At 50.0% G+C, this 26,486-nt stretch overlaps 1 protein-coding gene across 5 annotated transcripts in view; it reads left to right on the forward strand.

Annotated features, from left to right (window-relative positions):
• sytl4 (synaptotagmin-like 4) overlaps window positions 1-26,486 on the forward strand; it is a 27,587-nt gene continuing 1,101 nt past the window's right edge. The window contains exons 1-17 of one of the 5 annotated variants that reach the window (XM_029659642.2): window positions 1-133; window positions 417-467; window positions 20,212-20,385; window positions 20,672-20,887; window positions 21,233-21,342; window positions 21,650-21,767; window positions 21,892-22,038; window positions 22,139-22,241; window positions 22,406-22,511; window positions 22,650-22,738; window positions 22,855-22,947; window positions 23,365-23,543; window positions 24,383-24,485; window positions 24,861-25,022; window positions 25,199-25,301; window positions 25,408-25,534; window positions 25,747-25,955. In XM_029659642.2, coding sequence (XP_029515502.2) covers window positions 20,267-20,385; window positions 20,672-20,887; window positions 21,233-21,342; window positions 21,650-21,767; window positions 21,892-22,038; window positions 22,139-22,241; window positions 22,406-22,511; window positions 22,650-22,738; window positions 22,855-22,947; window positions 23,365-23,543; window positions 24,383-24,485; window positions 24,861-25,022; window positions 25,199-25,301; window positions 25,408-25,534; window positions 25,747-25,955 — 1,984 coding nt within the window. In that variant the 5' untranslated portion in view covers window positions 1-133; window positions 417-467; window positions 20,212-20,266. The other 4 variants (XM_029659644.2, XM_029659641.2, XM_029659645.2 and 1 more) reach the window with 4 other exon arrangements.

Consider the following 26,486-nt stretch of genomic DNA (forward strand, 5'->3'; position numbering starts at 1 on the left):
CGTTCCATATCTTCCGGGATTTTAGGTTTCTAACCACCAACGCTGAAAGTCAAGTTTCAGAATGCAGGAAGGAGAGACAGGGAGTTAGACTGGGAAGGAGTCAAGACGATACATTGCAGCAAAGGGTAGAGAGGTACGTTGAGTTTGTCGTGATTCATTCTGATCTATAACATGCATTCAAACGGTTATATTTAATTACAGTTTAAATGAAAGTTATTTTACGCACAACAGTTAATTGCTGAAGACGTCTTCCTGACACGGGAAACCTCTCTTTGGAATTCTTTACTATACTCCATTCATCGACATGGCGCAGAAACTATATGCCACTTGTTTTACCCGCTATCAGTCTGCTCTAAAACGCGCCTATTCTGTTCTCTTTTTTTTACGTCCTCCCTTCCTGGATTGTGGAAATAAAGTGGTGAATTGATTCGGATCACAGTCGGAGTAAAGTTTACGTTTTTTTCAAGGTAATTAAACAATCTGGACTGTTGCTAAAATACCTTTTATCTAACATGAACTATATGTGCATTCACTCATTCAAAAGCAGTTCTTATGTCGGGTTGTCTTCAGATCATGTGTGATGATAACTCTGCTTTTTTCCAAACTGGATGTGTTGCCAACATTAAATCCATCCCTTACATTGTTTAAGCTACATTTTGTTTTGTTGTAGCCTATAGCCCTACTTTATTTTGAGATATATTACAAGCCGAGGCAAATAACTATTTGCCCAATAAGGTGACATATTTTGTTATACATTCCATGTTGAGTAACTGTCCAGGAAATTGCACATACTATGCTATTCTCATGGATTGTTCAATTGGAATTATCATTATTTTATATAGCCTCTAAACACAATGCCCCGGAAAAGCACTTTTTGTGGAGGTTTTCCTACAACCACATAATTCCTACTAACGTTGCTATTCATGCAATTTCCTTGACATGAACAGCCTTCTTCTGAACTGAGCTGCCCTACATATATTGTACACTACTCAAGCGTGAGTCGATTAGCCTCAAGCGTTCAAACAATGACGACGTTTCCTCCCCCACGAGTGACATAGCATAGCACAACAACCCTGTGCTTAGTGACCTTTTGAATGCAAATGATTAAAATCAAGAAGTGTGTTTTTCCTGTTTCTTCAACTCATTCTCAACATTATTCAACGTCTTCTGAGGCGCTGGACTCAACTGGAGCTTGAAGCTCATGACTGGAACATGGCCGATGACAGACTTGATGTCAGGATTAAACAAATGGTTTAACCAGTGCTTTCCACCCGCCGTTCTGTGTCCTTAGAGGGTGGGACCCTGCGATAATGCTGAGCTCGTGTTGTTTTTTCCTTTCCTGTTCCCATTCCTCCAAGCAACCTTTCACCCGGACAGAGAGGTTCTCTATGGGGTTTAAAAACACAAGGATCCGATTAGTCCTACTTTATCATTCCCAATACTGTATATGTGTGTGCCAGTGTCTGTCAAAATAAGATTAGCTGGAGACTATTTTCCCATGTCCTTTCCTATTTTACCATAGGATGACAAGCTGAAATTAAAAATGCTATCTTTATGTAAAACATGTTGATTTATGTTTGTGTCAGACTCTAAAAGCACAAGATCTACTTTGAGAAATATGTCAGACTGTTTTCTTTCCCTGCAAAGGATTTTCTACATGATGTAATTTTTTATTTATTTAACCTGTAGTTAACTAGGCAAGTCAGTTAAGAACAAATTCTTATTTACAATGACGGCCAAACCCGAACACTGCTGAGCCAATTGTGCGCCGTCCTATGGGCCGGATAAGATCTAGCCTGGATTCGAACCAGGGACTGTAGTGACACCTCTTGCACTGAGATGCAGTGCCTTAAACCACTGCGCCACTCAGGCATAGTAAAAATTTATAGGCTTAGTTTGTTGTAGTTAGGCGTTATAGTTTGGTGTTTAATCCAGTGGGATTGACACAGTACTGTACGTCCTAGTGTGAAATGCTAGGGAGATTGATATCCTCCACTAGTCCACCTCTACTCTGTTCTGTCTGCAGCACGGTCATCTCAGGGTGTTGGCTCTAAGCTAGATCACTGTGCTGTCTGTCTGCTTGTCAGCTCCATCTCCCTTATTACCCAGCCAACATTAGCAAGGCAGAGTCAGAGGCTTCTGACGGGCTGGCATGGTGGCAGCAGCAGCCTCTGCATGGAGGCTCGCTAGAGGATCCACTAACATTCTCGTCCGTCCGTCCTGTACTCAGAGGTGGGGACACTTTCTTTCTCCTGATAGTAACCAGGTAAAACTCCTGAACCAAGTTGTAGCAGGGACCTTAAGGATTGCCTGCTCTGTGGTTGTCCCATTAGGCAGGGGATTTAAACAAATAAACTACAAAGAGTTCCAATAGAGGCGTCACAAAATAAGTCACTTATTTTTTATTTTTTACCTGCTACACTAGAAGCGTACATTTTGGCCACGGCTAGCAAAGCGTGAGCCACTTTATCCTATTGCCTGGTATGGCAACTGCTCGGCATCTGACCGTGACGTGCTACAGAGGGTAGTGAGTACGGCCCAGTACATCACTAGGGCCAAGCTTCCTGCCATTCAGGACCTCTATACCGGGCGGGGTCAGAATAAGGCCCCAAAAATGGTCAGAGACTCCAGTCACTCAAGTCATAGATTGTTTTCTCTGATACCGCACAGCAACCAGTACTGGAGCACCATGTCTAGGACCAAAAGACTCCTTAACAGCTTCTACCCCCAAAACCTAAGACTGCTGAACAATTAATCAAACGGCCACAGGATTATTTGTTCTGTACACTGCTGCTGCTGCTATTTATCTATACATAGTCACTTCACCCCTACCTCCATGTACACTGCTGCTGCTGCTATTTATCTATACATAGTCACTTCACCCCTACCTCCATGTACACTGCTGCTGCTGCTATTTATCTATACATAGTCACTTCACCCCTACCTCCATGTACACTGCTGCTGCTGCTATACATAGTCACTTCACCCCCTACCTCCATGTACACTCTGCTGCTGCTATTTATCTATACATAGTCACTTCACCCCTACCTCCATGTACCTCCATGTATCTATACATAGTCACTTCACCCCTACCTCCATGTACACTGCTGCTGCTGCTATTTATCTATACATAGTCACTTCACCCCTACCTCCATGTACACTGTATCTATACATAGTCACTTCACCCCTACCTCCATGTACACTGCTGCTGCTGCTATTTATCTATACATAGTCACTTCACCCCTACCTCCATGTACAAATTGTACCGGTACCCCCTTTATATAGCCTCTTTATTGTTACTTTTTATAATGTTTCACTTTAGTTTATTTGGTACATATTTTCTTAACTCTTTCTTGAACTGCACTGTTGGTTAAGGGCTTGTAAGTAAGCATTTCACGGTAAGGTCTGCACTTGTTGTATTCTGCGCATGTGATAAAGTTTGATTTGAGATACACTATATAGCTCTAACTCACGTAGCTGTTCTAGCTTCGCTATGTATCAGAAACCATTGTCAGCCAATCTAGTGGGGGTTGGAAGCTATGGTGAGCTTTGATTGGTTACTCGTGCAGCAATGTCGGAGAAGATTTGCGTAAAGTTCATGTTCCCGAACTTTAGTCCCGCCCTATTCAGCTCCCTTGCTCATACTTGCATCGCTCAACGGTCCCTGCCCACTCCGCTTCTCACCACTTTCCTTCCATTGAAAATCATTTGTGAAGCCGTTGTTTTACCGTGCGATTGTGTCACGTCATGTCGAAATGTTGAAAATAGAACCATATAGAAAATAATAATTTTTATGCTCGAGTAGAGCATGCCTTTCGTGGAGCCAGCGCGCTCATGCTCTGCAAAAGTTGCGTGTCTGATGTAGCAGGCCAGTAAAACATAATTTCCTGCATGTTTTTTTAAGTTCTGCGTGTAAACAACTATTTTTCCCATTTTTTTCAGGCAACCAAAAAATACTATTGACTTGGCCAATGAGAAAGTACCTTTCAGACTTTAAAGTCCATTTCTGTGTAGGGTATCATATAGTGATTAATCAGTTGCAAAAAAAACTGTTTTAAATGGTCTATGATTACGAGAGTTTTTCTAATCGGGTCACACAGTTTTAACTCCTGGAAAAATGTATTGCCCTGTAGGGAGGATGAACTGCTGCTATTTAATTACTTGTTACTTTTATTTCTATTTATCTGTATTTTTTAAAAACTGCATTGTTGGTTAGGGGCTCGTAAGTAAGCATTTCACTCTAAGGTCTACACTTGTTGTATTTGGCGCATGTGACTAATAACATTTAATTTGATTTGAAAACCCTGTCAAACTGCAGCAACATTGTATTTGTTCATATGTATTCTATTTTAAAACTAGACTAACAGGGGAGACACAGAGACAGCTGTGATTGGACAATATAACTAACAGGGCAATGCTTGCTATATACAGGTTTGCATCATGTAGGCCCAGCGATGGGCACCGCCCATTCCCAATCTTTTAAAATTATAACCCTGTGTAAGCCTATAATTAAAATGTTACACAGGCTAGACTGTGTTAATGCACATGTCATCACTATTTTGTTCATTTTGATTAATTCCAGTCACAAATTGTCGGATTAAAAAGGTCTAGGTAGCTTAGCCGACAGAAGTTTTGAATATTCAAATGTTCTCTTAACAGAAATAAATTGGCTTATGCTATACCGCTTTGTTTCCCTGGCCAGATGGGACCAGGCACATAGGCCCCCAGCTGATCAGACTGATGCAGCATATCAGATCGCTTATGTTTAGGTGTAGGCTCATACTGTAGAGAGTGTTTGCTTGTGTCTATCTGTCTGCTAAACGGAAGGAAAGTGCTCTGCTTTCTGTAGACATGCACCAAGCCTGACCTTTGATTACTTTGAATCTGATTAGTCAAGACACACACACATATCCAAGATGGCATAGCAGTCTGACATCTTTTGTCTTCGTCTTGTCGTGTCCCGGGTATATATCTTTATGTAACTTTTTTCTTTGCATATATTGTTTTATATTTTTCTTAACTTCAACATACTCTCCTGCAACCTGCCTCATCCAATGTGCTCTGAACCTCGTCACCTGGATCATCGTAGCTAGCTAGCTGCTATCCGATTGGCTTCTCCTGGCTAACGTCCTTGTCCCGAAGCAAGCACCAGTTAGCCTGGAGCTAGCCTATGCTAGGCCCATCTCCCGGCTAGCTGAAGAGGACCATCAGCCACTCATTGGGCTACAATGCCTATTTTGCCAATTGGCCTGGACCAATTTTATTGACGTCCCCTGAATGCCCATCTGCCAGCCTGCTAGCCGTGGCCCGCTAGCTGACTAGAGCATACCGGACTGTTAGCTGAAGTGGTCCATCAGTCAATTTCTTGGGCTACTATACCTATTTTGCCAATTGGCCTGGACCCTTTTACTACACGGACCCCTGCTGATCCATCACGACTGGTCTGCCGACGTAACCGCATGAGGGGGCTACAACAACAGACTTCTTCCATCGCGACGTCCCTCTTAAGGCCCTTCTGCTAGCCCCGGCCCACTAGCTGTCTGAATCGCCATGTCTCCAGCTCGTCCAGCTACTCATTGGACCCTATGATCACTCGGCTATGTATGCCTCGCCCTAATGCCAATATGCCTTGTCCATTGCTGTTTTGGTTAGTGATTATTGTCTTATTTCACTGTGGAGCCTCCAGCCCTGCTCAATATGCCTCAGCTAACCCTCTTGTCCCACCTCCCACACATGCTGTGACCTCACCTGGTTTAATTGATGTCTCTAGAGACAATACCTCTCTCATCGTCACTCAATGCCTAGGTTTACCTCAACTGTATTCACATCCTACCATACCTTTGTCTGTACATTATGCATTGAAGCTATTCTACGGCGCCCAGAAACCTGCTCCTGTTACTCTCTGTCCCGAACGTACTAGACGACCAGTTCTTATAGCCCTTAGCTGTACCCTTATCCAAATACTTCTCTGGTGATGTAGAGGTTCATCCAGGCCCTGCAGTGCCTAGCTCCACTCCCATTCCCCAGGCCCTCTCATTTGTTGACTTCTGTAACCGTAAAAGCCTTGGTTTCATGCATGTTAGCATTAGAAGCGTTCTCCCTAAGTTTTGTTTTATTCACTGCTTTAGCACACTCTGCCAACCCGGATGTCCTAGCTGTGTCTGAATCCTGGTTTAGGAAGGCCACCAAAAACCCTGAAATGTTCATCCCTAACTATAACATTTTCTGACAAGATAGAACTGACAAAGGGGGCGGAGTTAGCCTGCAGAGTTCTGTCTTACTATCCAGGTCTGTGCCAAACAACTTGAGCTTCTACTTTTAAAAATCCACCTTTCCAGAAACAAGTCTCTCACCGTTGCCGCTAGATATAGACCACCTTCTCCCCCCAGCTGTGCCCTGGACACCATATTTGAATTGATTGCCCCCCGTCTATCTTCAGAGCTACTGTGTATAAAACAGTAGTTTTGGAATTGTTAGTTAGATTACTTGTTGGTTATCACTGCATTGTCGGAACTAGAAGCACAAGCATTTCGCTACACTCGCATTAACATCTGCTAACCATGTGTATGTGACAAATAAAATTTGATTTGAGCTCATGCTGCTAGGTGACCTAAAATGGGGCATGCTTAACACCCCTCCCATCCTACAATCTAAGCTTGATATACCCTCAATCTCACACAAATTATCAATGAACCTACCAGGAACAACCCCAAATCCCTAAACACAGGTACCCTCATAGATATTATCCTAACCAACCTGCCCTCCAAATACACCTCTGCTGTCTTCAACCAGGATCTCAGCGAACACTGCCTCATTGCTTGCGTCTGTAATGGGTCTGCGGTCAAACGACCACCCCTCATCACTGTCAAACGCTCCCTAAAACACTTCAGCGAGCAGGCCTTTTCTTCAGCGAGCAGGCCTTTCTAACCGGGTATCCTGGAAGGATATTGACCTCATTCCATCAGTAGAAGATGCCTGGTTATTCTTTAAAAGTGCCTTCCTCACCATCTTAAATAAGCATGCCCCATTCAAAAAATGTTGAACCAGGAACAGATATAGCCCATGGTTCACTCCAGACCTTATTGGCCTTGACCAGCACAAAACATCCTGTGACGTACTGCATTAGCATCAAATAGCCCCCGCGATATGCAACTTTTCAGGGAAGTTAGGAACCAATATACACAGGCAGTTAGGAAAGCAAAGGCTAGCATTTTCAAACAGAAATTTGCATCCTGCAGCACAAACTCCAAAAGGTTCTGGGACACTGTAAAGTCCATGGAGAATAAGAGCACCTCCTCCCAGATGTCCACTGCACTGAGGCTAGGAAACACTGTCACCACCGATAAATCCATGATAATTGAGAATTTCAATAAGCCTTTTTCTACGGCTGGCCATGCTTTTTAGCTGGCCAACCCTACCCTGGTCAACAGCCCTGTACCCCCCATAGCAACTTGCCCAAGCCTCCCCCATTTCTCCAGATAACTGATGTACTGAAAGAGCTGCAAAATCTGGACCCCTACAAATTAGCAGGGCTAGACAATCTGGACCCTCTCTTTCTAAAATTATCAGCCAAAATTGTTGCAACCCCTATTACTAGCCTGTTCAACCTCTTTTTCGTATTGCCTGAGATGTAGCTGTATTCGTCGAGCTGGCCTAGGCTTTCGACTCTGTCAATCACCACATTCTTATCGGCAGACTCAACAACCTTGGTTTCTCAAATGACTGCCCCGCCTGGTTTACCAACTACTTCTCTGATAGAGTTCAGTGGGTCAAATTGGAGGGCCTGTTGTCCGGACCTCTGGCAGTCCCTATGGGGGTGCCACAGGGTTCAATTCTCGGGCCGACTCTTTTCTCTGTATACATCAATGATGTCGCTCTTGCTGCTGGTTATTCTGATCCACCTGTACACGCAGACGACACAATTCTGTATACTTCTGGCCTTTCTTTGGACACTGTGTTAGCTAAACTCCAGACGAGCTTCAATGCCATACAACTCTCCTTCCGTGGCCTCCAACTGCTCTTAAATGCCCTGCCCGCTGTCCAGCATCACTACTCTGGACGGTTCTGACTTAGAATATGTGGACAAGTACAAATACCTAGGTGTCTGGCTAGACTTTAAACTCTCCTTCCAGACTCCCATTAAGCATCGCCAATTCAAAATTAAATCTAGACCTGGCTTCTATTTCTCAAGAGTATCCTTCACTCATGCTGCCAAACATACCCTCGTAAAACTGACTATCCCACAGATCCTTGACTTCGGCGATGTCATTTACAAAATAGCATCCAACACTCTACTCAGACTGCATCCAATTTGCTATCAAAGTGCCATCCGTTTTGTCCCCAAAGCCCCATATACTACCTAACACTGCGACCTCTATGCTCAGGTTGGCTGGCCCTCGCTTCATATTCATCGCCAAACCCATTGGCTCCAGGTCATCTATAAGTCTTTGCTGGGTAAAGCCCCACCTTATCTCAGCTCACTGGTCACCATAGCAGCACTCACCCGTAGCAACCGCTCCAGCAGGTATATTTCACTGGTCACCCCCAAAGCCAACATTTCCTTCGGCCGCCTTTCCTTTCAGTTCTCTGCTGCCAATGACCGGAACGAATTGCAAAAGTCACTGAAGCTGGAGACATATCTCCCTCACTAACTTTAAGCACCAGCTGTCAGAGCAGATCACTGCACCTGTACATAGCCCATCTGTAAATAGCCCATCCAACTACCTCATCCCCATACTGTTATTTTAATTTAATTTTTGCTCCTTTGCACCCCAGGATCTCTGCTTGCACATTCATCTTCTGCACATTTATCACTCCAGTGTTTAATTGCTAAATTCTAATTATAAAGGTGACGTAAATAAAAAACACACACACACAAACTGCAGCACTCTGATAAGAATCACATAGTCCCTGTTCAATGCTTTTGCGTACATCTTTTATTAAAGTGCTGTGGTAAATGCCTGCTCGCCACCCGTTTGCCGGCTTTCCTGGCTGTAGTGTTTACTGCTCTCTACCTGTTCATGGGTTTGCTACCTGTCTCCGTCCTCTCCTCTGACAGCAAGCCCTCCGCTCATGGGCTCTTTACCTGTTCCCCGGCCTCTCCCCTCACAGCAAGCCCTTCGCTCATGGGTTCTCTACCTGTCTCCGTCCTCTCCCCTCACAGCAAGTCGTCCGCTCATGGGCTCTTTACCTGTTCCCCGGCCTCTCCCCTCACAGCAAGCCCTTCGCTCATGGGCTCTTTACCTGTCTCCGTCCTCTCCCCTGACAGCAAGCCCTCCGCTCATGGGCTCTTTACCTGTTCCCCGGCCTCTCCCCTCACAGCAAGCCCTTCGCTCATGGGTTCTCTACCTGTCTCCGTCCTCTCCCCTCACAGCAAGTCCTCCGCTCATGGGCTCTTTACCTGTTCCCCGGCCTCTCCCCTCACAGCAAGCCCTTCGCTCATGGGCTCTTTACCTGTCTCCGTCCTCTCCCCTGACAGCAAGCCCTCCGCTCATGGGTTCTCTACCTGTCTCCATCCTCTCCCCTCACAGCAAGCCCTCCGCTCATGGGCTCTTTACCTGTTCCCCGGCCTCTCCCCTCACAGCAAGCCCTCCGCTCATGTGCTCTTTACCTGTCTCCGTCCTCTCCCTTGACAGCAAGCCCTCCGCTCATGGGTTCTCTACCTGTCTCCGTCCTCTCCCCTGACAGCAAGCCCTCCGCTCATGGGTTCTCTACCTGTCTCCGTCCTCTCCCCTGACAGCAAGCCCTCCGCTCATGGGCTCTTTACCTGTTCCCCGGCCTCTCCCCTGACAGCAAGCCCTCCGCTCATGGGCTCTTTACCTGTTCCCCCGCCTCTCCCCTCACAGCAAGCCCTCCGCTCATGGGTTCTCTACCTGTCTCCGTCCTCTCCCCTCACAGCAAGTCCTCCGCTCATGGGCTCTTTACCTGTTCCCCGGCCTCTCCCCTCACAGCAAGCCCTCCGCTCATGTGCTCTTTACCTGTCTCCATCCTCTCCCCTCACAGCAAGCCCTCCGCTCATGGGTTCTCTACCTGTCTCCGTCCTCTCCCCAGACAGCAAGCCCTCCGCTCATGGGTTCTCTACCTGTCTCCGTCCTCTCCCCTGACAGCAAGCCCTCCGCTCATGGGTTCTCTACCTGTCTCCGTCCTCTCCCCTGACAGCAAGCCCTCCGCTCATGGGTTCTCTACCTGTCTCCATCCTCTCCCCTGACAGCAAGCCCTCCGCTCATGGGCTCTTTACCTGTCTCCGTCCTCTCCCTGACAGCAAGCCCTCCGCTCATGGGTTCTCTACCTGTCTCCGTCCTCTCCCCTGACAGCAAGCCCTCCGCTCATGGGCTCTTTTACCTGTTCCCATCCTCTCCCCTGACAGCAAGCCCTCCGCTCATGGGCTCTTTACCTGTTCCATCCTCTCCCCTCACAGCAAGCCCTCCGCTCATGGGTTCTCTACCTGTCTCCGTCCTCTCCCCTCACAGCAAGCCCTCCGCTCATGGGTTCTCTACCTGTCTCCGTCCTCTCCCCTCACAGCAAGCCCTCCGCTCATGGGCTCTTTACCTGTTCCCCGGCCTCTCCCCTCACAGCAAGCCCTCCGCTCATGTGCTCTTTACCTGTCTCCATCCTACCTCTCCGTCCTCACCCCTGACAGCAAGCCCTCCGCTCATGGGTTCTCTACCTGTCTCCGTCCTCTCCCCTGACAGCAAGCCCTCCGCTCATGGGCTCTTTACCTGTTCCCGGCCTCTCCCCTGACAGCAAGCCCTCCGCTCATGGGCTCTTTACCTGTTCCCCGTCCTCTCCCCTGACAGCAAGCCCTCCGCTCATGGGTTCTCTACCTGTCTCCGTCCTCTCCCCTGACAGCAAGTCCTCCGCTCATGGGCTCTTTACCTGTTCCCGGTTCTCCCCTCACAGCAAGCCCTCCGCTCATGTGCTCTTTACCTGTCTCCATCCTCCCCCTGACAGCAAGCCCTCCGCTCATGGGTTCTCTACCTGTCTCCGTCCTCTCCCCTGACAGCAAGCCCTCCGCTCATGGGTTCTTTACCTGTCTCCGTCCTCTCCCCTGACAGCAAGCCCTCCGCTCATGGGCTCTTTACCTGTTCCCGGCCTCTCCCCTCACAGCAAGCCCTCCGCTCATGGGTTCTTTACCTGTCTCCATCCTCTCCCCTCACAGCAAGCCCTCCGCTCATGGGTTCTCCGCCTCCCCTGGGTTCTCTACCTGTCTCTGTTCCCCCCTCCCTGACAGCAAGCCCTCCGCTCATGGGCTCTTTACCTGTTCCCCGGCCTCTCCCCTCACAGCAAGCCCTCCGCTCATGGGTTCTTACCTGTCTCCATCCTCTCCCCTCACAGCAAGCCCTCCGCTCATGGGCTCTTTACCTGTCTCCGTCCTCTCCCCTGACAGCAAGCCCTCCGCTCATGGGTTCTCTACCTGTCTCCATCCTCTCCCCTGACAGCAAGCCCTCCGCTCATGGGTTCTCTACCTGTCTCCGTCCTCTCCCCTGACAGCAAGCCCTCCGCTCATGGGCTCTTTACCTGTTCCCCGGCCTCTCCCCTGACAGCAAGCCCTCCGCTCATGGGCTCTTTACCTGTTCCCCGGCCTCTCCCCTCACAGCAAGCCCTCCGCTCATGGGTTCTCTACCTGTCTCCGTCCTCTCCCCTCACAGCAAGTCCTCCGCTCATGGGCTCTTTACCTGTTCCCCGGCCTCTCCCCTCACAGCAAGCCCTCCGCTCATGTGCTCTTTACCTGTCTCCGTCCTCTCCCCTGACAGCAAGCCCTCCGCTCATGGGTTCTCTACCTGTCTCCGTCCTCTCCCCTGACAGCAAGCCCTCCGCTCATGGGCTCTTTACCTGTTCCCCGTCCTCCCCTGACAGCAAGCCCTCCGCTCATGGGTCTTTACCTGTCTCCGTCCTCTCCCCTCACAGCAAGCCCTCCGCTCATGGGTTCTCTACCTGTCTCCATCCTCTCCCCTGACAGCAAGCCCTCCGCTCATGGGTTCTCTACCTGTCTCCGTCCTCTCCCCTGACAGCAAGTCCTCCGCTCATGGGCTCTTTACCTGTTCCCCGGCCTCTCCCCTGACAGCAAGCCCTCCGCTCATGGGCTCTTTACCTGTCTCCGTCCTCTCCCCTCACAGCAAGCCCTCCGCTCATGGGTTCTCTACCTGTCTCCGTCCTCTCCCCTCACAGCAAGCCCTCCGCTCATGTGCTCTTTACCTGTCTCCGTCCTCTCCCCTGACAGCAAGCCCTCCGCTCATGGGTTCTCTACCTGTCTCCGTCCTCTCCCCTGACAGCAAGCCCTCCGCTCATGGGTTCTCTACCTGTCTCCGTCCTCTCCCCTCACAGCAAGCCCTCCGCTCATGTGCTCTTTACCTGTCTCCGTCCTCTCCCCTGACAGCAAGCCCTCCGCTCATGGGCTCTTTACCTGTTCCCCGGCCTCTCCCCTCACAGCAAGCCCTCCGCTCATGGGTTCTCTACCTGTCCCCGTCCTCTCCCCTCACAGCAAGCTCCTCCGCTCATGGGCTCTTTACCTGTTCCCCGTCCTCTCCCTGACAGCAAGCCCTCCGCTCATGGGTTCTCTACCTGTCTCCGTCCTCTCCCCTGACAGCAAGCCCTCCGCTCATGGGTTCTCTACCTGTCTCCGTCCTCTCCCCTGACAGCAAGCCCTCCGCTCATGGGCTCTTTACCTGTCTCCGTCCTCTCCCCTGACAGCAAGCCCTCCGCTCATGGGCTCTTTACCTGTTCCCGGCTCTCCCCTCACAGCAAGCCCTCCGCTCATGGGTTCTCTACCTGTCTCCGTCCTCTCCCCTGACAGCAAGCCCTCCGCTCATGGGCTCTTTACCTGTTCCCGGCCTCTCCCCTCACAGCAAGCCCTCCGCTCATGTGCTCTTTACCTGTCTCCGTCCTCTCCCCTCACAGCAAGTCCTCCGCTCATGGGCTCTTTACCTGTTCCCCGGCCTCTCCCCTCACAGCAAGCCCTCCGCTCATGTGCTCTTTACCTGTCTCCGTCCTCTCCCCTGACAGCAAGCCCTCCGCTCATGGGTTCTCTACCTGTCTCCGTCCTCTCCCCTCACAGCAAGCCCTCCGCTCATGTGCTCTTTACCTGTCTCCGTCCTCTCCCCTGACAGCAAGCCCTCCGCTCATGGGCTCTTTACCTGTTCCCCGGCCTCTCCCCTCACAGCAAGCCCTCCGCTCATGGGTTCTCTACCTGTCTCCGTCCTCTCCCCTCACAGCAAGTCCTCCGCTCATGGGCTCTTTACCTGTTCCCCGGCCTCTCCCCTCACAGCAAGCCCTCCGCTCATGTGCTCTTTACCTGTCTCCATCCTCTCCCCTCACAGCAAGCCCTCCGCTCATGGGTTCTCTACCTGTCTCCGTCCTCTCCCCTCACAGCAAGCCCTCCGCTCATGGGCTCTTTACCTGTTCCCCGGCCTCTCCCCTCACAGCAAGCCCTCCGCTCATGGGCTCTTTACCTGTCTCCGTCCTCTCCCTGACAGCAAGCCCTCCGCTCATGGGTTCTCTACCTGTCTCCGTCCTCTCCCTGACAGCAAGCCCTCCGCTCATGGGCTCTTTACCTGTTCCCCTGCCTCTCCCCTGACAGCAAGCCCTCCGCTCATGGGTTCTCTACCTGTCTCCGTCCTCTCCCTCACAGCAAGTCCTCCGCTCATGGGCTCTTTACCTGTTCCCGGCCTCTCCCTCACAGCAAGCCCTCCGCTCATGGGCTCTTTACCTGTTCCCCATCCTCCCTCACAGCAAGCCCTCCGCTCATGGGCTTCTCTACCTGTCTCCGTCCTCTCCCCTGACAGCAAGCCCTCCGCTCATGGGTTCTCTTTACCTGTCTCCGTCCTCTCCCCCTCACAGCAAGCCCTCCACTCATGGGCTCTTTACCTGTTCCCCGGCCTCTCCCCTCACAGCAAGCCCTCCGCTCATGTGCTCTTTACCTGTCTCCATCCTCCCCCTCACAGCAAGCCCTCCGCTCATGGGTTCTCTACCTGTCTCCGTCCTCTCCCCTCACAGCAAGCCCTCCGCTCATGGGCTCTTTACCTGTTCCCCGCCTCTCCCCTCACAGCAAGCCCTCCGCTCATGTGCTCTTTACCTGTCTCCGTCCTCTCCCCTCACAGCAAGCCCTCCGCTCATGGGTTCTCTACCTGTCTCCGTCCTCTCCTGACAGCAAGCCCTCCGCTCATGGGCTCTTTACCTGTCCCCGGCCTCTCCCCTGACAGCAAGCCCTCCGCCATGGGCTCTCTACCTGTCTCCGTCCTCTCCCTGACAGCAAGCCCTCCGCTCATGGGCTCTTTACCTGTTCCCCGGCCTCTCCCCTGACAGCAAGCCCTCCGCTCATGGGTTCTTTACCTGTCTCCGTCCTCTCCCCTCACAGCAAGCCCTCCGCTCATGGGTTCTCTACCTGTCTCCGTCCTCTCCCCTCACAGCAAGCCCTCCGCTCATGGGCTCTTTACCTGTTCCCCGCCTCTCCCCTCACAGCAAGCCCTCCGCTCATGGGTTCTCTACCTGTCTCCATCCTCTCCCCTCACAGCAAGCCCTCCGCTCATGGGTTCTCTTACCTGTCTCCCCCTCCTCCCCCTGACAGCAAGCCCTCCGCTCATGGGCTCTTTACCTGTTCCCCGGCCTCTCCCCTCACAGCAAGCCCTCCGCTCATGGGTTCTCTACCTGTCTCCGTCCTCTCCCCTGACAGCAAGCCCTCCGCTCATGGGCTCTTTACCTGTTCCCCGGCCTCTCCCCTCACAGCAAGCCCTCCGCTCATGGGTCTTTACCTGTCTCCGTCCTCTCCCCTCACAGCAAGCCCTCCGCTCATGGGTTCTCTACCTGTCTCCGTCCTCCCCTCACAGCAAGCCCTCCGCTCATGGGCCCTTCTTTACCTGTCCCCGTCCTCTCCCCTCACAGCAAGCCCTCCGCTCATGTGCTCTTTACCTGTCTCCCGGCCTCTCCCCTCACAGCAAGCCCTCCGCTCATGGGTTCTCTACCTGTCTCCGTCCTCTCCCCTGACAGCAAGCCCTCCGCTCATGGGCTCTTTACCTGTCTCCGTCCTCTCCCCTGACAGCAAGCCCTCCGCTCATGGGCTCTTTACCTGTCTCCATCCTCTCCCCTCACAGCAAGCCCTCCGCTCATGGGTTCTCTACCTGTCTCCGTCCTCTCCCCTCACAGCAAGCCCTCCGCTCATGGGCTCTTTACCTGTTCTCCGGCCTCTCCCCTCACAGCAAGCCCTCCGCTCATGTGCTCTTTACCTGTCTCCGTCCTCTCCCCTGACAGCAAGCCCTCCGCTCATGGGTTCTCTACCTGTCTCCGTCCTCTCCCCTGACAGCAAGCCCTCCGCTCATGGGTTCTCTACCTGTCTCCGTCCTCTCCCCTCACAGCAAGCCCTCCGCTCATGGGTTCTCTACCTGTCTCCGTCCTCTCCCCTCACAGCAAGTCCTCCGCTCATGGGCCTTTACCTGTTCCCGGCCTCTCCCCTCACAGCAAGCCCTCCGCTCATGGGTTCTCTACCTGTCTCCGTCCTCTCCCCTGACAGCAAGCCCTCCGCTCATGGGTTCTCTACCTGTCTCCGTCCTCTCCCCTGACAGCAAGCCCTCCGCTCATGGGTTCTCTACCTGTCTCCGTCCTCTCCCCTCACAGCAAGCCCTCCGCTCATGGGCTCTTTACCTGTTCTCCGTCCTCTCCCCTCACAGCAAGCCCTCCGCTCATGGGTTCTCTACCTGTCTCCGTCCTCTCCCCTGACAGCAAGCCCTCCGCTCATGGGTTTTCTACCTGTCTCCGTCCTCTCCCCTGACAGCAAGCCCTCCGCTCATGGGCTCTCTACCTGTCTCCGTCCTCTCCCCTGACAGCAAGCCCTCCGCTCATGGGCTCTTTACCTGTTCCCCGGCCTCTCCCCTGACAGCAAGCCCTCCGCTCATGGGCTCTTTACCTGTTCCCCGGCCTCTCCCCTCACAGCAAGCCCTCCGCTCATGGGTTCTCTACCTGTCTCCGTCCTCTCCCCTCACAGCAAGTCCTCCACTCATGGGCTCTTTACCTGTTCCCCGGCCTCTCCCCTCACAGCAAGCCCTCCGCTCATGTGCTCTTTACCTGTCTCCATCCTCTCCCCTCACAGCAAGCCCTCCGCTCATGGGTTCTCTACCTGTCTCCGTCCTCTCCCCTCACAGCAAGCCCTCCGCTCATGGGCTCTTTACCTGTTCCCCGGCCTCTCCCCTCACAGCAAGCCCTCCGCTCATGTGCTCTTTACCTGTCTCCGTCCTCTCCCCTGACAGCAAGCCCTCCGCTCATGGGTTCTCTACCTGTCTCCGTCCTCTCCCCTGACAGCAAGCCCTCCGCTCATGGGCTCTTTACCTGTTCCCCGGCCTCTCCCCTCACAGCAAGCCCTCCGCTCATGGGTTCTCTACCTGTCTCCGTCCTCTCCCCTCACAGCAAGTCCTCCGCTCATGGGCTCTTTACCTGTTCCCCGGCCTCTCCTCACAGCAAGCCCTCCGCTCATGGGCTCTTTACCTGTCTCCGCCTCTCCCTCACAGCAAGCCCTCCGCTCATGGGTTCTCTACCTGTCTCCGTCCTCTCCCCTCACAGCAAGCCCTCCGCTCATGGGTTCTCTACCTGTCTCCGTCCTCTCCCCTCACAGCAAGCCCTCCGCTCATGGGCTCTCTACCTGTCTCCCGGCCTCTCCCCTCACAGCAAGCCCTCCGCTCATGGGTCTTTACCTGTCTCCGTCCTCTCCCCTCACAGCAAGCCCTCCGCTCATGGGTTTTCTACCTGTCTCCGTCCTCTCCCCTGACAGCAAGCCCTCCGCTCATGGGCTCTCTACCTGTCTCCGTCCTCTCCCCTGACAGCAAGCCCTCCGCTCATGGGCTCTTTACCTGTTCCCCGGCCTCTCCCCTGACAGCAAGCCCTCCGCTCATGGGCTCTTTACCTGTTCCCCGGCCTCTCCCCTCACAGCAAGCCCTCCGCTCATGGGTTCTCTACCTGTCTCCGTCCTCTCCCCTCACAGCAAGTCCTCCTCTCATGGGCTCTTTACCTGTTCCCCGGCCTCTCCCCTCACAGCAAGCCCTCCGCTCATGTGCTCTTTACCTGTCTCCATCCTCTCCCCTCACAGCAAGCCCTCCGCTCATGGGTTCTCTACCTGTCTCCGTCCTCTCCCCTGACAGCAAGCCCTCCGCTCATGGGTTCTCTACCTGTCTCCGTCCTCTCCCCTCACAGCAAGCCCTCCGCTCATGGGCTCTTTACCTGTCTCCGTCCTCTCCCCTCACAGCAAGCCCTCCGCTCATGGGTTCTCTACCTGTCTCCGTCCTCTCCCCTCACAGCAAGTCCTCCGCTCATGGGCTCTTTACCTGTTCCCCGGCCTCTCCCCTCACAGCAAGCCCTCCGCTCATGTGCTCTTTACCTGTCTCCATCCTCTCCCCTCACAGCAAGCCCTCCGCTCATGGGTTCTCTACCTGTCTCCGTCCTCTCCCCTGACAGCAAGTCCTCCGCTCATGGGTTCTCTACCTGTCTCCGTCATCTCCTCACAGCAAGCCCTCCGCTCATGGGTTCTCTACCTGACTCCGTCCTCTCCCCTCACAGTAAGCCCTCCGCTCATGGGTTCTCTACCTGTCTCCGTCCTCTCCCCTGACAGCAAGCCCTCCGCTCATGGGTTCTCTACCTGTCTCCGTCCTCTCCCCTGACAGCAAGTCCTCCGCTCATGGGCTCTTTACCCCGGCCTCTCCCCTCACAGCAAGCCCTTCGCTCATGGGTTCTCTACCTGTCTCCGTCCTCTCCCCTCACAGCAAGCCCCCCGCTCATGGGTTCTCTACCTGTCTCCGTCCTCTCCCCTGACAGCAAGCCCTCCGCTCATGGGTTCTCTATCTGTCTCCGTCCTCTCCCCTCACAGCAAGCCCTCCGCTCATGGGTTCTCTACCTGTCTCCGTCCTCTCCCCTGACAGCAAGCCCTCCACTCATGGGTTCTCTACCTGTCTCCGGCCTCTCCCCTCACAGCAAGCCCTCCGCTCATGGGCTCTTTACCTGTTCCCCTGCCTCTCCCCTCACAGCAAGCCCTCCACTCATGGGTTCTCTACCTGTCTCCGTCCTCTCCCCTCACAGCAAGCCCTCGGGGAATGGGTTCTCTACCTGTTCTCCATCCTCTCCCCTCACAGCAAGCCCTCCGCTCATGGGTTCTCTACCTGTCTCTGTCCTCTCCCTTCACAGCAAGCCCTCCGCTCATGGGTTCTCTACCTGTCTCCGTCCTCTCCCCTCACAGCAAGCCCTCCACGGTTTGAACACACTCTCTCTCCTGCAGGGGTCCACTGTCATGCTGTGCTCTGTCTGAGCAGCCTGCACCTTATGTGAGGTTGGTGCTTATGTACTGAAAGTGGCTCCTCCATCAAATGGACTTTAGCTGGGGATAAAGAAGCCTTACTCCATCTTCAGTGCTGCTGATGTTTGGGATTAGATGGGATTTACACTGGTTTTCGCTGTTATTGGTCACATACTGTAACAAATGACACAACATATACCCAATACACACAAATCTAAGTAGGAATGAATTAAGACTATATACAGTTGAATTCAGAAGTTTACATACACTTAGGTTGGAGTCATTAAAACTCAATTTTCAAACACTCCACAAATGTCTTGTTAACAAACTATAGTTTTGGCAAGTCGGTAAGGACATCTACTTTGTGCATGCCACAAGTAATTTTTCCAACAATTGTTTACAGACAGATTATTTCACTTATAATTCACTGATCACAATTCCAGTGCGTCAGAAATTTACATACTGTGACTGTGCCTTTAAACAGCTTGGAATATTCCAGAAAATTATGTCATGGCTTTAGAAGCTTCTGATAGGCTAATTGACATCATTTGAGTCAATTGGAGATGTATCTGTGGGTGTTTTTCAAGGCCTACCTTCAAATTTAGTGCCTCTTTGCTTGACATCATGAGAAAATCTAAATAAATCAGCCAAGACCTCAGAAAAAAAATTGTAGACTTCCACAAGTCTGGTTCATCCTTGGGAGCAATTTCCAAATGCCTGGAGGTACCACGTTCATCTGTACAAACAATAGTACGCAAGTATAAACACCATGGGACAATGCAGCCATCATACCGCTCAGGAAGGAGACGCATTCTGTCTCCAAGAGATTAATGTACTTTGGTGCGAAAAGTGCAAATCAATCCCAGAACAACAACAAAGGACCTTGTGAAGATTCTGGAGGAAACGGGTACAAAAGTATCTATATCCACAGTAAAACGAGTCCTATATCGCCATAACCTGAAAGGCCACTCAGCAAGGAAGAAGCCACTGCTCCAAAACCGCCATAAAAAAGCCAGACTATGGTTTGCAACTGCACATGGAGACAAAGACGGTACTTTTTTGAGATATGTGAATAATATGTGAATATGTTGAAGCAACATCTCAAGACATCAGTCAGGAAGTTAAAGCTTGGGTCTTCCAAACGAACAATGACCCCAAGCATACTTCCAAAGTTGTGGCAAAATGGCTCAAGGACAAAGTCAAGGTATTGGAGTGACCATCACAAAGCCCTGACCTCATCCTCTAGAAAATGTGTGGACAGAACTGAAAAAGAATGTGCGAGCAAGGAGGCCTACAAACCTGACTCAGTTACTCCAGCTCGGTCAGGAGGAATGGGCAAAAATTCACCCAAATTATTGTGGGAAGCTTGTGGAAGGCTACCCGACATGTTTGACCCAAGATAAACAATTTTAAAGGCAATGCTACCAAATTCGAATTGAGTGTATGTAAACTTCTGACCCACTGGGAATGTGATGAAAGAAATACAAGACGAAATAAATAATTCTCTCTACTATTATTCGGACATTTAACATTCTTAAAATAGTGGTGATCCTAACTGACCTTAAGACAGGGAATATTTACAAGGATTAAATGTCAGGAATTGTGAAAAACAGAGTTTACATACACCTTAGCCAAATACATTTAAACTTCTTGACTTCATATGGACGAGCAATGTCAGAGCGAAACGGACTAAGATATAGTATAGAAATTAACAGTATATACATATGAGATGAGTAATGCAAGATATGTAAGTATTAAGTGAATGAGATACTGTAGAATAATATAGAATTCTACAGTATCTAGTATGACATCATGAGAGTGATTTTTAAATGGTAGCTACAGTGCTTGGTAAAGCAGGAGAAAATAATTTTCAAGCAGAAAGGACAACTTATAGAGATAAAATCATATGTTCCCATTTCATGCCTTCTGGTCTGCTCTTTGGTTAGCCTGTCTGGTCTAGGCTGACTATCCCTGAGGAGGTTAGTCTGGGACGGAGGTGCCATGCCACAGGCTGCAGACATGATCAACATGGCCTTCCTGACCGACTCGGAGCGGGAGCTGATCCTGGAGGTGTTGCGGCGGGACGAGGAGCTAAGGCAGGCCGAGGAGCAGCGTGTCCGGTGAGAACTCTCCTTCCCGGCTGCATCTCAATAGTCCTAAAGTGGCTTCCTCCTCACCCTGTCCCATTTCCTTTTTCTGCACAGATCTGAAAAAACAGGACAGGTGGAAGCAATACAGTGGATGCTGGTGGGAATTTAGCTTTCACCTCATCGGCTCAGTATTTCACATCAGTGCAGATGAAGGAGGAAGTCACTTTTAGACTTTCAACATCCAGTTAGGCAAAGATTTCAACACAGACACCAACAGGAGAGGGTCTAACCAACATCTTCCTTCCCTGTGTTTCAGCAAGCTGAAGACAGAGCTGCTGGACATAAAGAGGAAGGGGGCCAAGCGCAGCAGTGGGAGGTACAGTGAGCGCAGCTGCGGTCGCTGCCAGGAACCACTGGGTCGACTGTCTGCCAGCTCCAGCCAATGTAGGGCATGTAAACACCAAGTGTGCCGCAACTGCCGCGCAGTGCGCCCCAATGGATCCTGGGTGTGCAGTGTGTGTGCCAAAGAGGCGTAAGAGTCCCATTTTTCTGTACTGTATGTTACCCCACCCTATCCTTTAGCATAACCAGTATCCCTGTGTTTGCTGTATCTATATGCAAAGCGTGATATCATATGTTTTAAAGCATCTCGCTGTAGAACGCCGCTCGAGGAGAGGACAAGGATTTAAGCGGGTTTACATAAAGTGGATCCGCTATGCATATCTGTTGCATTCTGAACTGGTGTCGAATTATGTATATTTTGACACCAGTGCAGAGTTTTTGCAATGTCAGCATGTTACTCTTCGGGTTTGGTCCATATATTTGATCCATGATGTGTTAACGCGGTGGTAACAACGTGTGGTGTGACTTTCTCCAGTGATCTAAAGAAGTGCACTGGAGACTGGTTTTATGACCAGCGAGTCAACCGCTTCACCACCACCCCTGGACACGACATAGTGAGAGCTTCCCTCAAAAAGAGGTCCCCATGTGAGTCCAGGAAACTGATGTGGGCATTGCTCTGTTCAGTTGGAAACTTAAAAACTCTCACTTCTGGTGCAGAATGAAATGTTAATGTTGTGACAGCATAGGAATTTGTCCTAATTCCTCTACTCAGTTTCATTATTGATACGTGGGAAGCTCCATTACTGCATAGCTTTTGTTCATGTACTTTTTGAATTGCACTTCCTACAAATGCCATCAAAAGTAATTTATTCCCTGTCTGAATGAATGAATAAAGCCACTGACAGCATGTTACCAGTTGTCTGTTATGCTAAAGCTCTGTGTTCTGTTCTAGTGAGGAAGAGGGAGACCATGGGAGAGCAACTGTTGAAGAGTACAGAGTTGAAACCTGGCCAGCCGACCATCCCTGTTCCCCGACCCAGACTGATGGACCTAGCGGCCTCCAACAAGTAGTGAGCCCTCTTTATATCTGGGGGGACAACACAGGCTTCATGATCATTAGAGTGTGACGCAGTTACTGTAATATGTGGATGGAGTTTCAACTCAGAACTTTGACACTCATTGTTATTTTCACAGTCCGCCAGACAAAGTTTTTGAAGAACCAGTGGCAGCTGAGAAGAAGCAACAGCACCAGCGCAGTGACACTAAATCTGCAGAGAAAGCCAGCTTGAACACTGTCAGGACAGAGACGGAGCCCTCTCTTGGGACTCCTTTCTTACCAATGTAAGTCTACATCCCCAAAAATAGGCATATGGCATTAGCGCTACATGCTAACGAGACTCATTGCGATGGCTCCTCATTATGAATGGTGTTTATGACCCAGGAAGAAGAAGAGCACAGGTCGGTCCAGTCCAGCAGGTTCCAGTGTGTCCAGTATTCCAGTCAAAGTAGAAAGCACAGGTATCCACAGCGCCAACTTAGACACGGTGAGTTTACACATCCATCAGGTGTTGGGATTAGTTACATTTCAGCACAGTCAAATTGGGAAGTAACAGGTCCACTTGGTAAAATATGGAATTGAACCTAACCCTGTCATCTTCATGTATCCAGCCAATACATATTAGACTGTAACCCCTGTCTCTTTCCATAGTCCTCCGTAGTGAATCGTCGTAGTGTAAGTCCCTGCACAGGGTCTGTCTTATTGGAAGACGACGGGCTGTTCAAGAAGAGTGTCAGACAAGGTCAGAAACCCTCCGGTGAGACTCTTGTGTGTCGGTCGTCTCAGTAGTTCTGATTCCCAAGCTATAATTAAATAAGGTTCTTTTTAAGGGCTTTCAGGCCTGCTTGAGTAAATGAAGGCATGCTCATTTAATGTCTTCATGTGTTTCAATCAGAATTCACATCTGTGCTGGACCTGCGTAAGGAAGTATCGGAGGGCTCTATGGGTGACAGAAGCAAGTCTGTGCCTGGCCTCAATGTGCCGGTGAGCAGAAGCCCACTTCCTCATAATACACTGAGGCATAATAGTTCTTAGTATTGATGACAAATGCAGTTGCGTTGTCTTTTGCATGAGTTCAGATTTGCTTGTTGTCATTGCAGGATGACGAGGAGGATGATGAGGACATTGATAACTTGGTGAGCATCCATAGAAAGACAGTGGGCTCAAGTACCTCAAATCTTCGCGGCTCCAAGGTAAATGCATGTGATTCTCACTTATCTTATTTTCATAGGTTCTAGTTAGTGTGTGTGATGCCAGTTTTAGTCCCTGAAGATATTTTTAGAAACAGAATTGATAAGTCAACGACACAACGTTTTGGAGACAATTCAGGATATCCTGGTTCGTGTGTTGAGCTGCTGCCTAATTAAGTTACCATGGCAACAAAGGCTCAAGCTCAAAATTGCTTCAGGGCAGGAAAATTTGACTGTGACCTGACTTTCATTGTCACAGTTTCGGCCTCGTTTGTGCGCCTTTCCAGGAACAAGTTTGTTTCTTGATTGGATACGATACGTTTACCTTTCTCGTCCAGGTTGTAGAATTGTATTCAATATCAATGCAGTTGAACTAACTACTAACAGCTACTTGGTGAATTGTGAATGTGTCCACCACAGAGTACACTGGGGAGTCTGATGAGTATTTACAGTGAGGCAGGAGATTATGACTGCGTGGAGGTGAGCGGGGACATTGTGTTCTCTCTCAGCTACGATGACACCACCCATAGCCTGGCCGTCCTCGTCAAGGAGTGCCACTCGCTGGCCCACGGGGACGCCACACGCCAGCGTTCCAACCCGTGAGTGTCCTCTCGGGACTAGGGTCTAATAGTTGTCTCAGTAGGAATTGATGGGTGCATCTCAATAGTGTGAAGATGCTTCTTCCTTTTGTATCCTCTCCTTCATATCCCCCTCATCTGAAAACACAGGATGGATAAAAGTAATGGTTGACGCCTATCTGGAATTGTATTTCAACTAAGCTGTTCGGATGCATTATATCATGTCATTGCCAACAGTGAGAGTACACCCCCACTCCTTAAAGTGAGACAAACACCCTTCCGTGGGTTTCCTGTCTTCTTTTCATGATGATAGTAGATGAGCAACGCTGTAGAAAATGATCCCCAGTAATCCTGTTGTTTACTCTAAACACACACTTCAGTGTTATTACTGTATGACATAACGTAGATCATCTTAGATGTCCTGTTTACAACATTTTTGATGTACCCAGAGGTCATTTATCAGAGTTCCAAAGGGAAGATTTTCCATTTAATTCAGAATAAAAATTATAATTTGTATTCTGGAAATGTAGGTACACATTTTTTGTGATTGATTATAATACACCAATGGCTGTTCATCTGGGCAAGGGGGTGGGCTCTAGACATATCAGCCAATCAGGGCTTTGAATGTAAATGCATTCAAGTTTTGTTCCTCACGCTTACATGATCAGTGAGAATTTCAAGGGCCAAAGGAGGCTCAGGGAAATAAGTGATAAAACATATATCTTGGAGTTATTTTCATTAAATAAACATGCACACAGTGATTTGACATGCAGTGATGATTTAAAAAATATAATTACCAAGATTGCATGGGGGCTTTAATGTGTTGAAAAATATTATTCTCATGTCGTTTTGTCCTGCAGGTATGTCAAGTGCTATCTTCTCCCTGACAAGTCTCGCACTGGTAAAAAGAAAACCAGCATCAAACGAAACACAGTGGACCCCACCTACAATGAGATCCTAAAGGTGATGGACTCTCTGGAACTGCAGTAGAATTAGATGGACACTGATGAACCTGGGCTGTGGACAAATCCCTTATTATTTGTCTCTCAATGGCTGGTCATTAAGTCGATAATGCCTCCACCTTCACTAGGCAGTAAGATTGATGTTGACCTTCAAGATAAAGAGTTTATTGCTTCTAGTAAACGGCAAACAAATATTGATTTTGTTTCTGCCCTTTTTTAATTCACTGAGTATACAGAACAGGGAACTCGGATTAGAAGGCCAGAGAGGGTGGAAGGAGAAACTCTAAAGATGTCGTTTCACAGATCAGTGAGGGAAGGGATTGATGTTGACGTTGTCCTGCCACTCCCTCACACTTTTTCCCTTCTTCTCCTCCAGTTCTCCATCAGCCGCTCCCAGGTGCTCACTCGTTCCCTCCAGCTCTCTGTCTGGCACCATGACCGCTTGGGCCGTAATGCCTTCCTGGGAGAGGTAGAGGTGCCTCTGGACTGCAGGGACCTCGACGGCCAATACGAGGAGTGTGTGGCGCTCATGGGAAAAGTAAGCCTGAGTAGGCGCCATCATCAGGTCTCAGAGTTGTTCTTGATCAGGTTTCATGGTTGGAACACTCCAGGCCCTACACATCAATCATTTTAAATCCACAGTATACATTATTACAGTATACATTATTAACCTGTAGTCTAGTGGTTTTACCTCAGCTGTTCTTCTCTTCATAGGCATCACCACTGCAGTCCTCTGCCTTTTCTCAGTACAAAGGAGAACTGGTGATTTCCCTGAAGTACGTCTCGACTAAGAAACCACCCACCGAGAAGACTAAAGGTAGGACTGCCAGTGTCGACAGAACAGAGGAACAGAAAAGCTCAGTCGACACTGTATGTGTTTCAAATCCTTACCAGTGGCTGTCTGACACCATTATCCCCCCTAGGCAAGACTCTTTCTCTAGGCAACAAGTCAAAGACGGAGGAGGGAGGGGAATTGCACGTCTTGATCAAAGAGGCCAAGAACCTGACGGCAATGAAAGCAGGGGACACGTCGGATTCCTTTGTGAAAGGGTTCGCTTTTGGCATGATATCACTTTAAATCTTCACATTCACTCGGAGATTATGAATTTCTTCTGTTTCATCATTCTCACTCAGGAGATGGTGCAACTCCCACTAATTTTAATAAAAATACATACTTTATTGATTACTAGAATTAAAAACATTGTTCCCACCTAGCCTTCATCAAAATGTAATAGTTTTCACTCATTATGCTTTAACCCTAGATACTTGTTGCCATCGAAGTCCAAGTCCACTAAGAGGAAGACTCCGGTGGTGAAGAAGACTCTGAACCCTCACTACGACCACACATTTGTGTACAAAGACCTGACCCTGGACCAGCTGAGTAAGATGTGTCTGGAGCTGACCGTGTGGGACCGGGAGGCCATCTCCAGTAATGACTTCCTGGGTGGGGTTCGACTCAGCACAGGCACAGGTAATGACACAACACCTTGTTGCTTTATGGAGGGGAAGTGTTATGGTAGGGAAGCATCCATCGGCAGTATTCCTCTTCCGTTTTTAAATGTTTGATTCAATATTTATCATTCCGTTGCAGGTCACCTATTTTGCCGATGTTAAAGTTGGTAGTAAAGAAAAGCTACCTCAGAGGTCAAACATCTAAAAGGGAAAGGGAGATGCCTAGTCAGTAGTACAACAATGCATTCAACTGAAATGTGTTTCTGCATTTACCCAACCCCTCTGAATCAGAGAGGTGCAGGGGGCTGCCTTAATTGACATCCACGTTATCGGCGCCCGGGGAACAGTGTGTTAACTGCCTTGCTCAGGGGCAGAAAGACAGATTTTTACCTTGTCAGCTCAGGGATTTGATTCAGCAGGTTACTGGCCCAACTCTCCTGCCCAACAGGCAACCTCCTCTGGTGTTACCCCCTCTGGTGATAGGCAGTCGGCCCATTGTTTAAATCACTTCAAAAGCAGTGAACTCCCAAATGTCACACTACGCTTAGGG

This window comes from Oncorhynchus nerka, linkage group LG5 (assembly GCF_034236695.1).
Source record: "Oncorhynchus nerka isolate Pitt River linkage group LG5, Oner_Uvic_2.0, whole genome shotgun sequence".
In the NCBI taxonomy this organism is placed as follows: Eukaryota; Metazoa; Chordata; class Actinopteri; order Salmoniformes; family Salmonidae; genus Oncorhynchus; species Oncorhynchus nerka.